At 35.3% G+C, this 15,930-nt stretch overlaps 1 protein-coding gene across 2 annotated transcripts in view; it reads left to right on the top strand.

Annotated features, from left to right (window-relative positions):
* LOC125064987 (guanylate cyclase 32E) overlaps nucleotides 1-15,930 on the top strand; it is a 40,637-nt gene that overhangs the window by 24,312 nt on the left and 395 nt on the right. Inside the window, exons 11-25 of one of the 2 annotated variants that reach the window (XM_047672359.1) lie at nucleotides 270-360; nucleotides 2,889-3,065; nucleotides 3,556-3,788; nucleotides 7,502-7,606; nucleotides 7,816-7,887; nucleotides 9,057-9,228; nucleotides 10,643-10,865; nucleotides 11,109-11,243; nucleotides 11,634-11,746; nucleotides 12,963-13,114; nucleotides 13,376-13,474; nucleotides 13,900-14,044; nucleotides 14,169-14,267; nucleotides 14,370-14,646; nucleotides 15,705-15,813. In XM_047672359.1, the coding sequence (XP_047528315.1) occupies nucleotides 270-360; nucleotides 2,889-3,065; nucleotides 3,556-3,788; nucleotides 7,502-7,606; nucleotides 7,816-7,887; nucleotides 9,057-9,228; nucleotides 10,643-10,865; nucleotides 11,109-11,243; nucleotides 11,634-11,746; nucleotides 12,963-13,114; nucleotides 13,376-13,474; nucleotides 13,900-14,044; nucleotides 14,169-14,267; nucleotides 14,370-14,646; nucleotides 15,705-15,813 (2,202 nt within the window). Of the gene's footprint in view, nucleotides 1-269; nucleotides 361-2,888; nucleotides 3,070-3,555; nucleotides 3,789-7,501; nucleotides 7,607-7,815; nucleotides 7,888-9,056; nucleotides 9,229-10,642; nucleotides 10,866-11,108; nucleotides 11,244-11,633; nucleotides 11,747-12,962; nucleotides 13,115-13,375; nucleotides 13,475-13,899; nucleotides 14,045-14,168; nucleotides 14,268-14,369; nucleotides 14,647-15,704; nucleotides 15,814-15,930 lie in introns of both variants that reach the window. The other variant, XM_047672360.1, reaches the window with a different exon arrangement.

Here is a 15,930-nt window from a genome sequence, read left to right as displayed (position 1 = left end):
GATTATTTATATAAAATATTTAATAATAACCAAGCGTTGGAAAATACTTCTTCGTAGGTATTTACAACGTCGCATCGTAGGAATATAGTTAAGGATTTTTCACAACGGACGCTTGGAATAGACATTCTTATGTACAATAAACGTAGAATGGAATTCCAAATAGAGCTTGCGATTTAATAAAACACAACACAAGATTTCAAAAATCTAAGTACGTTTAGCTATTCGCTAAAGTCGTGGCACACCCAGTTCATTTACTTTTCATGTCACAGGAATTACGACTCCTTCGAGAGATCAAATGGCCTGGCGGCCGGGTTCCACTCTCGGAGCCGCCTTGCGGATTTCGTGGAGAAAAATGTGTCAGTGAGTAAATCATTACCTACACACCTATACACTAGCATTCGCTGGAGCGGCTTCATTATACCCACGCAACGTCCCGCGGCGACCGTAAAACGTCTTAATGTAACGTATGTAAGTAGCTAATAGAATAAGCTATAGCCTATTCCATTAGTTGGGCACATTTTGTTAGATGTAAAAAACTTATAGCCGGCTGGAGGTCGGGTGGCATTAAATACAAGGTTCGTAAGCGACATCGAGTGGGGTGGGTCGTAAAGGCCTCGTAACGCGCAGCGAGTGTAAGTGACAAGCGATGCGGAGCGGCGAGCCATCGGCCGCACGCGACTCCCGCTGCGCCGCCGCGCGCCCCGCGCGCCCCGCCCGCCGCGTCCCGCCGCCCAACAGCACTTATACTTTAGCTTTTTAGAGGAGCTCAGGACATTACTCGTAAATGACTGTTCACAGTTGTAGAGTCTGAAACTAAACATCACTGTCGTCGTACTTATACATATGTACATATACTTACAATTACACTGTTGTTTATTTATAGTCCAGATACAAATCTTTATTCAAAGTATTTTATATAACTCAAACGCTTATATTAAATAATAAGTAAACGTAATATCCCAAGTTAAAACACAAAAAATAAATATATAAATAGGTGCAGCCATAATTGAGTAACAAACTGTAACGTTAAATTGATCACGAAACAACAATCTAGAGATTACGATCTTATAATATTAGCTAACGAATCTTCTACATTCGAGTCATGTTCGTATAAGTCGTTATATATAACGGCTGTGCATGAGATTATAAATTGCAGAGACTTGAACGTCTTTAGGATATTGACGTCTCTAACTAAATCTCTATAATCGCGCTGATATCTCTATAATCGGATGGATAATAGGAGTATGTACAAAGTTGGAGCATCAAGATTGATCCCTGAATTAAATTGCCGTATATTACCCGCTCTAAGTTACACTACTCGACAGAAGCTCTTATCATTAAGATTTTAAACATATTATTTACAAAGATAGTCTTTTTTAAGATACTGCTATGTATATGGATTCTGCTATGATAATGGAGCACGTTTTTAATTTATTTACTTTTTACCATTAATATTTTTCAAAACAATCAAATGGACAATAACCATACTTACAGTTTTAGCTGCCTGTAAATGTCCCACTGCTGGGCTTCTCCTTCTCACCTTTTTGGAGATGATCAGAAGCTTACTCCACCACGCTGCTCTAGTGCGGGTTTCCTCACGATATTTTTCTTCGTCGCAGCAGGAGATGAAATATGTATTTACAAAAATTAAACACATGCAAAATCAGTGGTTCCTGCCCCGGCTTGAGCTCAGAATTAAGTTAAATTAAGATTCAGCTATTTTAATCACTAGGCTCAATAATGCGTACTTTAATTATCACCTTTAAGAAATATGTTTGGGAATGCCAGTTTCGGTTTAATTCCTCCATCTTCCAATTTAATACTTCAATGCGCGCTCAAATCTACTGATCACTTTTTGGGATACTCCATCTGCTCCTCCTATTAGAAATTAAATTTAAATGCAAATTAAATTTAATAAAATTACGGACGTATCCTTTATTTAAGATTTTTACATCCGTCTACAAGAACTGAATTAGTCATATTAAAAGAAAATTATATAAACTAAAGAATATGCTGCTACAATTTTTTGATGTATTCCGAAAATTAAAAAAATATATTTAAATCACCTAAAATTAAAATACTTGTAATGAACAATATACACATTTACAAATTTTTAATATATGTATTGCATAAAAAAAAACCCTTTCCCAAAAAATCACTTTTTTTATTTACCTTCCAAATGTACTACAATAAATTTAAGCAAGGTTATTCCTATTAAAACTGTGCATCAGAGAAGGGAACCCAAAATGAAACCCGTCTTATGAGCCGAAGTGACGTACCAGTTTGTTTAGACAACGTGAACAGTATACTAAAGAAGGTCGACAGTTAATTAAAAATTGACTAATGATGTATACATTTATTTTTATTTGTAAGCGTGACTTTAATCTTATCTCTCGAACATTATACTGCCGTGAATAAATTGCAAAGCTCTTTCGTGATAGGAAATAAAGTTGCAAAATCATAAGCGAGTTAACAACAAACTCACGACTAGTTCTCAAGTTAAATATAAAACAATGGACAAGCTGTCGTGAGTTGGATTAGACCAGTTGGCGTGTGTCTATTTAATTTTTGTTCTAATGCAAAAGTTCCCATCATATTTTTTTAAATTTGGTAGTTATATATGGAGGTTCGTCTGGGTAGGTACTACTACTACCTATTCACTAGATATACGAATGCCAAGAAAGAATATTAAAAAATTGTCAAGTTTCTGCAAAAGGAATTTTACGATTACTAGTCTAGGCAATGCTAAGTATTTCCAACACGATGTATATCATTAAATTTCAAACATCGAAGACCCCTAATTACCTTTCACATTTTATTTATACGTTACTTATTTCGACCAGAAATTAAAATTAAACATCAATCAAATATTAAATTATATATCTTAGGCCATGTGGGTGCTTGGGCTCTTGGTGCCTCGGGCGGTACACTGGCCCTTTTAGCGCTAGCTGCACTCGCTCTATACCGTGGTTGGCGCTACGAGCAGGAACTGGACTCACTGTTGTGGAAGATCGACTTCAGAGATCTGCACCTGCCTGACGAAGACCAGCGAACCAACAAACTGAGTAGGTAAACGGAACTTCTGTATGTTGTATGCATGTGCCGCTTGTTACTGTATTTTTTATGTTAACCTCATATAGATCGCATGTATGAACTTATAAAACTAGTCCGTTATTTAAATATGTTTTCAAATGAACTGACATCATTAAACAATAAAAACAAAACATCCATAATGTTAGATCAATGTATCATGTACCAATATGTACTTGTCCAAACATTTTACGGTTTTTTTTAACAATGCCGGCTAAAATAGAGCTTATACGTAAAAAGGAACATAAATCATTTACAAATAATCTCTAAAACGAGCTCAGTGAAAACATATGTTGGCTCATTTGTGTACCATTTTTCTTTTAATTTATGTATAACAGAATAAATCACGTGTGCTCCCGATAAAATATAAACACATGAAAGAAAAAACAATATAATATCTAAAGCACAAATAGCAAGCGCTTTAAATTACTAGCAAGTTGGTCAGAGCTAATTTTTTTCAGCAAGATAGCAGTGCGGGTGTAAACACGAACTCTAACAACGCGATCTGCAACGAGAAGGGCAGCACGGGCGGCGCGCGCTCCAGCCAGGTGTCGCTCAGCTCCAACCCCGACCTGGACTTCCGGTACTCGGCTATCTTCACCGAAGTCGCCTTCTACCGCGGACGACTGCTCGCTGTCAAACGAGTACGAAGGAATCACATCGACATTAACCGCGAAATTAAAAAGGAACTTAAAATTGTAAGTACTTCAAAACTACCAATAATATTTTAATCATTACAGTCCAACTAATCTAATTTGTACTCAATTGTAACGTCGTGTGTAAAAAACAAACGAAGGAGGTCCTCGTTACAAACAATTTAATTAAAAGGTACAAATACTTATGCAAGCATGCGAATTGATTACAAGACATTGATAAGCTTCCTATCCATGTTTATTTCCAATAAAAGTGACCATAAAAGGTATTCACTCTGTATTACGGCTGAGCCTTCGAGCCCTAAAGCCCTTTGTAAACGATCTAAGGAGAAACGGTAGCTATTAAAGCTCAGTCGCTCGCAAACATGAATTTTCCACAATAGAATAGAAAGGTCTATCATAGTCATTTATAAAGGCTTTACTAACGCCCCAGGTGATACAAAACAGTTTACCGGAGATAAAGGCGTGTGTATTTGAAATATGAGTGCCTTAGTCTGACGGAGCTGATTAAATCGCGCGCATTCCTTGACGGGAAGTAATGTTCACTCATTAATTCTTCTTGTTGTTTTTCATAACGGTGGTTGGGTCGGGTGAGTGATGATAGCGTTTTTTGTATAGATGTAATGAAGATACTAGATTTGTGAGTTCATGACTTTACTCCTCATTATTTAGAAATTCAAAAAATAAACGAAATTTGAAAATTGTTACATTTGTAGAACAGATATTTTTTGAAAAAAAAAATGAATATACGAGATTAAATCTTATGTGTTGAAGTTATATAATAGTGATTGATAATATTTATGTGTCATAGTTAAACTTAGGGTAAAATAAACTAGAAAAGTATTGCAGAACAAGTAATAAGTCACGATAAATAAACTCGCGACATATTTCAGTGGAGAAATTGTTCGGGACGGCTGTTGACGTGATTTATCATATCCTTTATGCGAAAACTTGAATGTAACTTCGCCGCACTTTTATGTAATAATCAAATAAGAGCGATCACTCGAAATCCTTCTTATCACTTGAATATAGGTAATCATTACTATTGTTTAATATAATATTTTTTTTATAGGCGTTAATCTGAAGATCTACCCACCCATCCGATAGTTTTTTGGCCCATATAACATGTTATCATCATTGAACGCATAAAAACCAATATAATATTATGTTATTTCGTAATAATGACTTCTGTTTTATTGAATTCTGTATCAAAAATAAATCTGTATCGTTATCGAATTCATTCATTTTAAGTCAAAGACTATTCTCATAAACATATCATATGAGTTAGCAGAAAAAAATATCATATATCTAGTAAGTTTCACTCGTCGATGGTCTTCCAAAATTACTGGGTAAGCGCCGCCCACACAACAGATACTGTACTACTAAGTCATCAATATCTTAAGTTTTGCGTGTTTTTGAATTGAAGTTTCCATGACATAAAAACAAAAATAAGACTAGCCAGTACATTATGTTAATGATTTATTTCAATGACGATGTCGATAAAGGAAATTTAAAACTATCACGAGAGTCATCAATCTTTTTGCTTTTTTTCTATTTCAGTATCAGAACAAATTTGTGTCTGAAATCGAGTCTTTGTTAAGCAGTCTAGAACTGGCACCGGGTAAACCTAGTCCAATTCAACCAAGCTAAAAAAGCTAAAAAACACCATTTGTCATATTTCCACAATTTGAAAACATACCCATGCCATGCATCCGTTGATGTTTCGAACCTCATTCAATTATGTGGTCAATTGGAAGGCAAAAGTATCAAAAAAGCTTGGTGTACACAAAGCAAGACGATACTTCGCATCGGCCCATCGCCTCAAACTATACAAGGCGCAAATTCAGCCTCACATGGAGTACTGCTCTCATATCTGGGCGGGTGCTCCCCAGTACCAGCTTCTTCCATTTAACCATATTAAATGCAGAGCGGCTCGAATTATCGACGATCAAGCCCTTTTCGCCTTTCATTTTGCTTTGCGAAGAGATGTTGGATCAGTCTGCATCTTCTACCGCATTTATGACGGGGAATGCTCTGAGGAAATGTTTGGATTAATCCCATCTGCAGAATTTCACCTTCGGACATCGCGTCAAATTCCAAGTTTCACCCGCACCACCTAGATGTTCGAAAATAAACAACAGCGCAATTTTTATGGCATTTATGCCTCGCACAACCACTCTGCAGAACCGGCTTTCGCCGGCAGTTGTGGAACCTTCAAGAAAAGAGCTTACACATTTCTTAAAGGCCGGCAACATCCTCGGTGTTGCAGATGTTCATGGGCGATGGTAGTCACTTTCTATCGGGTGAGCCTCCTGCTTGTTTGTCATCTATACAATAAAAAATGCTTGGAAAGACCATTAATTAAATTTATAAATTTAAAATAATTAAAAACACAAGTTGTGACTGCGGGGCACTAAATATCGTAGCAGCATGTTCAATTATTAAGACACGAAGATTTACCACGTGTCGAATTATATCTAACCCAAATAGACACACCATTGTAATAAATATCACCCTTTGGCACACGTGCTTAATATAAATTTTTTTGTCCGCGTTCTTCGCATATGCAATAATAACAACTTCAAAAATCTTAATGGAAACGAACATCAGAGGCACAATCAAGGCCCGAAACACGTCCTTTCTGAGAACTCTCGCACGTGTCCCCATCGACGCCCGCCTACAGTACAATAAAACAATAGCGTTGAATGGATGGTAGTATAAGTGTTGAATGTCAGACTTACATATGAAAATAATCATTTAATTCCTCCCACTTTTGCAATCTATCCAATTGTTATGAGATTTATACATAGACATAATAAAATAGAAAGTTACATCATTTATCATTAGCTTACATAAATCAATAATTTAAATTTTAATTACGGACTTATTATAGTATATGTATAACAGGTTCTATGTATACTTATAAATATAGATTCCGATATCATAATCTTTAATTCAAGGATTTTACTAAATATATGTATATAATCATGTTTAATATTATACTTTCATAAATCAAATATTTACACGAAAATATTACTCATATGAATAACAAGTATACCCACGCATACGTGATTGATCAATTTCACTTGACGTGATGGGGATTCCTATTTTGGTAAAAAAACTAATCAAATACCAGTGATATTCTCACTCCAATAATTTTATATAAAATATTTTTAATATTTATTTTTCATACCCACGTTCGAAATATCGATATGTGTGTAAGTAAATATGTAAGTAAAATTTAACACAGATCCTTTTGGCTCAATCAAGACATATCTGTTAAACAGATTAGGTTGTTTTGAATTATAATACGTACCCACATACATAAGTAAATCAATTTGTATCAAAGTAATGATATTCCTGCTACATTTAACATATAGACGAAAATGTTAAGCAATTTAATGAAATTTCAAAATAACTGCTTGATGTTGTTTGTCTGTAAATCTACAATAAAAGATTAATACTCTATCAATTTGTCATAGTGTCATAATTAACGTAAATTTTATTGTATATTTTTGAATACAAACATCGCCCAAGAAACTGGCCGTGCAGCAATTAAGTGAATCAAATATTTATCTTGGAAATCTACTCGAAGTATTTTAATTGGAGCGATTTAATTTCTGCTGAACAATCTAGATAGATAGATTTTTTTATACTATATGTTGGTATTAAGAATCACAAAGGAAATTCCATTTCTCAACCAAATCCTATTAAGTCTCACATAAAAGAGGTATTTCATGGGTTTATCCTTGTCACAGATGCGGGACTTACAACACGACAATGTGAATGGTTTCGTAGGAGCCTGTATCGAGCCACCTAATGTATGTGCTCTCTCCGAATATTGTACCAGAGGTAGTCTCAAGGTAAGTTAAAGTTAAATAAGAAAGGAAAAAATACAATAAATATTTTAGAAAAACAAGTTCTTACCCAATTTCATTCAATATAATTACTTTTACTGTACGCATAACAAAAAAAAAAAAAATTACTTGTACTTATAGGTATAAGGTACATAATATAAAAGTATCGATTAATATTTATTAAACACAATTTTCATATTAGATATCTCTTTCAGGACATTTTAGAAAATGAAGATATCAAATTGGATAACATGTTCATCGCTTCTCTTGTAGGCGACATTATACGGGTAAGTTTGAATACACAGTGAGAGTACATTATTATTAAAATCATTGTTTATCAGATAGGACGCAGCCAATAAATTGTATAAGTGATTCTAAAATGGTTACATCTTGATTACTTATATCAGCATAAACAATATATAAAACAATGCCAACGAGAATGTTTTTAGCATAAATTAATATATTTATTACATTGAGTTAACTAAGTGATGCCTATAAAGATTAGAACCTGCTGAAGTAAACAATCTTAGTGCGTTGATACAACACAACTCGATACTGGTATGTAAGTAAGAATTTACATTGAAAATCACTTAAACCTTTAATGCCTTATACGAGCTCGACTTGAACATTGCACAAAGCTTTCATCTTATTCAATAAAGAGCCATTGTGTATTAATTAAATTCATTCATCATTTACGAAACACAATAATTGTTACTTGAGATGAACCGAATCGCTATAAGTTTATTTGTTAATTACATTATGTTAAATAATTATTTAAATTAATTTCATAAGTAGATTTACATATCAATGAATATAAATAAGTTTTTTTTTGCCTTGACTTCTTTGAAATTCATAATAATTAGCTTACCATTATTTCAGCGCTTTTTCTTTTATACAACTTTTCAATAAGCTAACTATATAGTCAGAGATATCATTGTTTTATCTACTGTAACTAATTATTATTGGTTTTCATTGGGTTTAAAACATTGCTTGCTTTACATTTTATTGTACATTATAATATGACAATTCAAATGTACATTGATGAGCCTACTTGACAACATTTTATTTGATTTTATTTTTTTTTAATTATTTCACCATCTAGAGACGCGGTAGCGTGTCAGCCAAGTTCTAGTAACAGAACTGGCGAGCAGCACCGTGTGTAATTTATATAATATTACACGAACCATCTGGAGCCACTTTTGACCTCATTATAAGTCAAAAACTATTTGATAAAAACGTGTCAAATTTGGCTCATATATTGAGACTCGCGAGCTACATATGTGTTCCAAATTTCATAAACGCATCTCAAACGGTTATTTAGATATTAACGACTATAATTATCTTAAAAATAATAGTTATAATACGTGGTATTCATATCATAATGCTTAGTGATATAAATACTATTCTGTAACATTCAAATATTTTTATTTAAATACCAAGCATTATATTCGAGTAGGGTATGATCTTCATCCACGAGTCGCCGCTACAATACCATGGGGCGCTGCGGCCCTCCAACTGCTTGGTGGATGCTCGGTGGGTGGTGAAGCTCGCAGACTTCGGGCTAAGGGAGTTCCGCAGGGGGGAGGTGCCCCCTTCTGATCCTGTCGCGCTCCGGTCTCACATTGACAGTAATTAACTTTATAGCTAATAAGGAGTATACAAAGTCTCCCGATCTCGTATCTGTATTTGGATAACGCCTAATACTACTAACGTTTGATTAATTTTTATATTATTGTCTATAGGTTTCTTCGAACATATTATTAAGACATTATGTAATTAATAAGGGAAAAGCAGTCTTGTGGGCTTAAATTATCAGTATGGGTTACAGTTTTAATGTTTATTTTATTTTAAATAATATTCACTTTTTACCTTAGCTTTGTTTAAACCGTAATCGATGACTGAGCTTATCGCTAATGTATTATCCTTCGTTGCACGTTACAGCTACTATACGAGCAAAAATAACGAGAAGTCTTCTCAAACTCATATTTACTTACCAATATTTACAAAACGTCAGTCATCTGCTTTTAAATATATTTCGTTCTAAAATAAAAAAAGTACTTCAAACTACAGTTAAGAAATATTTACATTACTTTTAAAACAAAAACAAGTTATTATTGAAATTACTTTCAACTTCCGCTCACCTGCTTTGATAAAGATTTATAAAATACAGCAAGCTTATATATTTTAATTATGAACCAGAATATATATTTAACTATAAAAACGACTCGTTAAAATAGAACATAAACGAAACTATTGTATAGAAACATATAAACTATATTTAAAAAAGTTTTAATATTAACAATAAAAGTTATTTGATGATAGATATATTCCGAAGGCCTTCACCTGAAAGCACTCAACATTTAACCTAAAATTTATAGAGAATACGAAAAGTTTTATGAATGTTTTGCCTTTTTGTGTTATCGATAGTTTTAAACAGACTTCGAAGCTATAAAAAATAGCCAATATAAACACATTCGGCCATCACGTGCAAAAAGCTCTACATTTCATAAGAATCACTTAAACCAGCGCTCGATGCGAGTATTAAAATATATGTGGACGATTTTTTTTTTCTTAATTCTAAAATTTGTATCTCCACACATATTTTTTTCGTGCCTTTGGTGCATTATCTTATCTTTAATTCGTTTTTTTTTCATTTAGTGCCCCAGCTGTATATTTTTATTACCAGGCAGCATCACAATTTAAGTTTGAGGATTCTTTTTGATCATTATATGGTATTCATATGCAATATAAATATAACTGTCAATATTAACTGACTTTATATAAATCACCTTTATAAATTTATATTCCTATATCCAATGTAGAACCTCAACACTTCCCTATTGATGGTCACACTCATCTGGTCATTTTTGTGAAAATTTGTGTTTTTTTATATAACAAAGATATAGCAAGGAGGCGATCGTTGCATTCCAATGATGAAATTAATTCATATATATATATATATACAGGTTGACACCAACTAGATAATAATTTTAATCTATATTAATCTATATCCGCCTACAAGTTCGGATCTGTGTGCCTTAGGTCTCGCGTACCTGTCGCCAGAGCTGCTCCGCGGGGCGGGCTGGGGCAAAGACTGCTTCCCCACGTCACTGGAGGTCCGCAGCGGCTCGGCGGCGGCCGACGTGTACGCGTTCGCGCTGCTGCTGTACGAGCTGCACACGCGGCGCGGGCCCTTCGGGGCGGACGCGCCGCCGCCGCCCGCGCTGCTGCGCCGCCTCGCGCACCCCGCGCCCGCGCCCTACAGGTAGGTGCGTGTCTACCCCCGGCGGCGACGGCCATTGACCTGAGACGAGCGAAGCTCATTTCTTCAGCGCTCTCTCAGTACATCGTTCGACTGACGATTTGGTATTGAAATAGAGGGATATTCTCAATTCGAGATGTCGTAATTCTTCGCTAGGATCGATTGGAATCGTAAATGTTTAGCTATACGACGCTGAGTCGAAATAGAGCGAATGGACATGAAGATTCAGTATTACGACCCCACTAGGCCGCCGCTGGACGCCCTGGCGGGCAGGTTCGACTGCGTGCGCGAGTGCTGCGCCGAGTGCTGGGCGGAGGACGCGAGCGTGCGACCGGACTTCAAGGCCGTGCGCGCGAGACTCCGGCCTCTCCGGAAGGGCATGTACGATAACCAATACGCAGACATGCATTCATTTTTTAATAACTACATAATTGATGCAGTAAACTACATTTATGAAAGTATACTTCTACGGTACCGTTCGCAAGTTAGAGTTCGCAAGGATAGCATACAGTTATATACTAATCTTCAACACATTGGGCATTCAATTTTCAATTCATAGTATATCGGTATACACCAAACTAAGACTGTAAAACACCACACCACAAACCAGTCTTGATAGTACTAGTATAGATTTTTTTGATGACCGCATTTATCAACACTACTTTGATGTTTTGCAAAAAATATTTTTACTGTATTTTAATGAACAGTATTTAAATATTTGTTTTCTTTTAGAGACAACGGTTCGTTGATTTTAATTACTTTTCATTTCAGGAAACCAAATATATTTGATAACATGATAGCCATGATGGAAAAGTATGCAAACAATTTAGAAGCTTTAGTCGATGAACGCACGGATCAGTTGCAGGAGGAAAAGAAGAAAACTGGTAAGATAAAACTGCTTAAATATATTATTAGAAATTTAAATTTGCATCTAAATTAACGTCTATGCATATACGAAAATAATCAATCGTAAATCAATTATCGTAATTGAAAATAAAAGTCCATCTCTCCATTCACGCCATTTATATAGGAATTTCTAATAAATATATCAGTAAAATTCTGATTTAGCTCTTGATTCGTCAAAATACTTAAATTTGTATCTGAGTCATTTTATAATAAGTACCACAGTAGGAACAAACTATAATTTTATAAACTTGAATGTTGCATGTTTGACGCTGTAATAAATAGTATTTTAACGTTAGATGAGACCTAGTTTTCTTGATTCATTCAAACTAATTGAATTTACATTAAAACTTGCCAATCGTGTAACTTGCAATCAAATCTTAATATCTGAGTACTCTCCATATTAATATGAGTCTGATTATTTTTTTAGAGACGTATATTTTTGTTAAATTTGATTTTATAAATTATTTCGCATTCTGTGATGATGGAAAACATCTTGGATGTTCTGTTAAAATCTGTCCACCGCACTACGAATGGCGTGACGAAATAAGCCATACGCTTTTTGCTTAAAAGAAGAGGAGGCTTTAGGAATAACATTTATAATATTTTCGACACTATTCGATCATAACTTTAGCATAATATAAAACTATTAAAATAGTATGCGATCATCGCTTCCTCGTCTATTTGGAACTAGAGATGGCCAACTTAAACTTTCGGTCACGCTCAAGACACTATTTGAATATTTGTCTGGTCCACTAACCGACTGTGAATAACGATTAGTTTTTCTTATTATTCTATGAATGCCACGACGGACGCGGTCCAGTAATGTTAAATTTAGTCTACATTTATTTTGAACCATTGATTTATAAATGTAACCAACTAACACGTGAATATAATAAATGCCATTTGTTTTAACTATTCCGAGCCAGAGTCATGAGATCTTTAGACTACATAATATGCATACTTCATATGAATAATATGTACTTATCCTTGCATATAATATATGTATCATTTGGCACACTGACATTTACAGATTTTGACTTGCTAAACTAATACATAATAATAGAATAAAAAGGACACGAATATATGTAATTATAAATATTACATACTTCACTTTAAAAAAAAATGTAAAAAAACAGAATTGTTACAACTTTAAAGTAAAAACCTCTGAGTTTGTATTCACGATTCCGTATACAGAAGCATTACTAGAGGAAATGCTACCGGCCCCCGTAGCCGAGCAGCTGAAACGTGGACGGCGCGTGATGCCCGAGAGCTACGACTCCGTCACGATCTACTTCAGCGACATCGTCGGCTTCACCGCCATGTCTGCGGAGAGCACGCCGCTGCAGGTCAGTATCAAGAATTTTCTTCACAAACGAATCACACATAAGATATTTTCTGATCATTTTCTTTATAATAGACATTAAACATCCGTAACTATTTTGTCTCATATAAAAAACAAACGACAACTATTATTAACATTTTCACTTACAAGTTTACACTGGAGCTTCATTAAGAAAGATTTTATTTATTATTCAGACAAGTAATAGATACGTGAGACACGTAATGACGAAACTCATAAATAATACCTGATATTACAATCATTTCAGGTGGTTGATTTTCTGAATGATCTCTACACGTGCTTCGATTCGATTTTAGAAAATTTTGATGTATACAAAGTGGAGACGATTGGCGACGCTTATATGGTGGTAAGTGTATTTTGATACCTACTTCTAGTATAATTATTGCTTATATAAAATTATATTTTCATTGTATTACACACCAAAACACTTAAAATATTTTGATATACAAACATATAACTTATTTATCAAAACATTAACGTTTAAAAAAACAATATAATCTGAATGCTTCAAAATTTACAAATTCTGTTGGGTAACGACTTATTAATTGTGTTATTTAAGAACCGAAAAAAATATTCATATTTTACATATCACAGAACATTAATTAAAAATAACCAGTTATTGTTAAACAATCACAGTAAAAATAAAAAAAAATCGCAAGGGTAACTGTTCCGGCTAGTTAAGATTACCCAATTAGTAAACTTTAACGAATGTAAGATGCACGGTGAGCATAAGTCAGTGCCCGATAATAGCGATGTTGGGCGCGTCGCCAGGTGTCGGGGCTGCCCATCCGCAACGGCATCCTGCACGCGGGCGAGGTGGCGTCCATGGCGCTGGCGCTGCTCGCCGCCACGCGCGCCTTCCGCGTGCGCCACCGCCCCGAGCAGCGCCTGCTGCTGCGCGTCGGCCTGCACTCCGGTACGTGAGTCCTGTCCGCTTGGGCACGTTATAGGCGGGACAAAATTAAACTTACTTTTAAGTAATATAAGAACGTAGTTTGTAATGAATTCAATGAATTCTAGTTTATGAATCTTTTCTACAGGTCCAGTATGCGCTGGCGTCGTGGGACTTAAAATGCCTAGATATTGTTTATTCGGTGACACCGTCAACACCGCCAGTCGATTCGAATCTACGGGAGTTCGTAAGTGGAATATTATATAGTTAATTATTTTAAAGTTTTATAATTTAAAATTTTTAATTTAGTTTTATAATATCGCTAATTTAAACTTAATTTGTTTTTCAGCTTTAAAGATTCACTGCAGCGGAGCCTGCAAGATGTTGTTAGATCAACTGGGCGGGTACGTCCTCGAGGAGCGCGGAATCGTGTCCATGAAGGGCAAGCGGGATCAGGTGACGTGGTGGCTGCGCGGGGAGGAGCCCTCCGCCGCCGCCGCGCGCGCTCGGCGCCGGGCGCACGCGCGCGACCCGCCGCCCGACCACCGCGACCACCGCGACCACCGCGGGCAGCGCAGTTCTCTTAAGACACGGAATTGGAAAAACCAAGTCGGCAGTTTGCACAGGTCTGTCATTCAAATATATCTGCAGTACGCACTAGATATGACGATCCGAACACTCACTCTTTTCGACTGACCTGACCTGACATTACTGTGGCTTTGCCATTCATTCAATGTAGGACACGAACGGAGTGGTGCTACTGATTCGAAAATCCGAATTCAAGTATAAAACTGGATTAAATAAGAATTCAGTATTCAACTAAGTAAAATTACTCATTGTTCGGGTGATTAAATACCTAGTTAATAATATCATAATGCCACGGTACAATAATAACAATATCTATTTATTTATTAGCGACGCCATCCTCCAATCTGTCAAATCTATTTGGACAAGAATTAGTTACACTAATTCGAATGAAATGCGAAAAAGCAATAAAATTAGAAGCGTTTACGTTTTGGTCACGAGCAAAATATACTCTATCTCTATCTAGCGCTGTATACGTCAATAGTTTGATTAGATGGCAAAATGATATGATACGATAAGAATTATCGCTGCAGCGAACTACACGTACTATTACCAGTATTCGAGCAAATTGTTTGCATGTAGGTTCTTGTCTATCGTAGAATATACGTCAACGGGCGACAATAATTATGGGTTATAGCTAAGAGACATATACCAACCATCGCGGACTTTTTTGTAAACCTTTCGAAGGTGTTTGCTGTAGTACATTATTTTGATATTTATTTGTTATGTTTTATACTATTTATTTATTTAAAGTTACCCTAGCTCCGTAAGGATGTATTCCTAAGCAATGTACTATTTTCTGTCGGGTCAGATTACCGTTCCATAGGATTATGAGAGAAAGAATTGATTGCATCAGTGGCACACGCTTGTGATCAATGCACTGCCATCTCTTACGCTCAGTTGCATAGTCTCCTTTATGAAAGGCCGCCGTGGCTCCAATCGGTCAGAGGACATCTGTATTGATTGGCTATAAAAAATTAAATCAAGATTTTTACCTTTATCATCGTAATTTTGTAGCTTATACAAAATCATTTTATGGTATCAGTTATTAAATGTACATACATTTAACATAATAATAATATACATGTTATGTTTCCAGGTGCTGCAGCTTAGAATCTCCAAAGAAACTTCGTTTTGCTTCTGGAAACCATTTAGAATCGCATACAGATAGCGTATTACACCATCGAAGTGATGAATACTTAATGGAAGTAAGTTTCATGTTTAATTAATGCTCATTAGCATTAAATGAGTTAAAGTCACTTGTACTTAAATGATCATAAAAATATTTTATTTTATTTGGACACAAAAAAACGGGCTGAATAGAT

Source organism: Vanessa atalanta, chromosome 6, assembly GCF_905147765.1.
Source record: "Vanessa atalanta chromosome 6, ilVanAtal1.2, whole genome shotgun sequence".
Taxonomy (NCBI): Eukaryota; Metazoa; Arthropoda; class Insecta; order Lepidoptera; family Nymphalidae; genus Vanessa; species Vanessa atalanta.
This window is presented reverse-complemented; position numbering and strand designations above follow the sequence as displayed.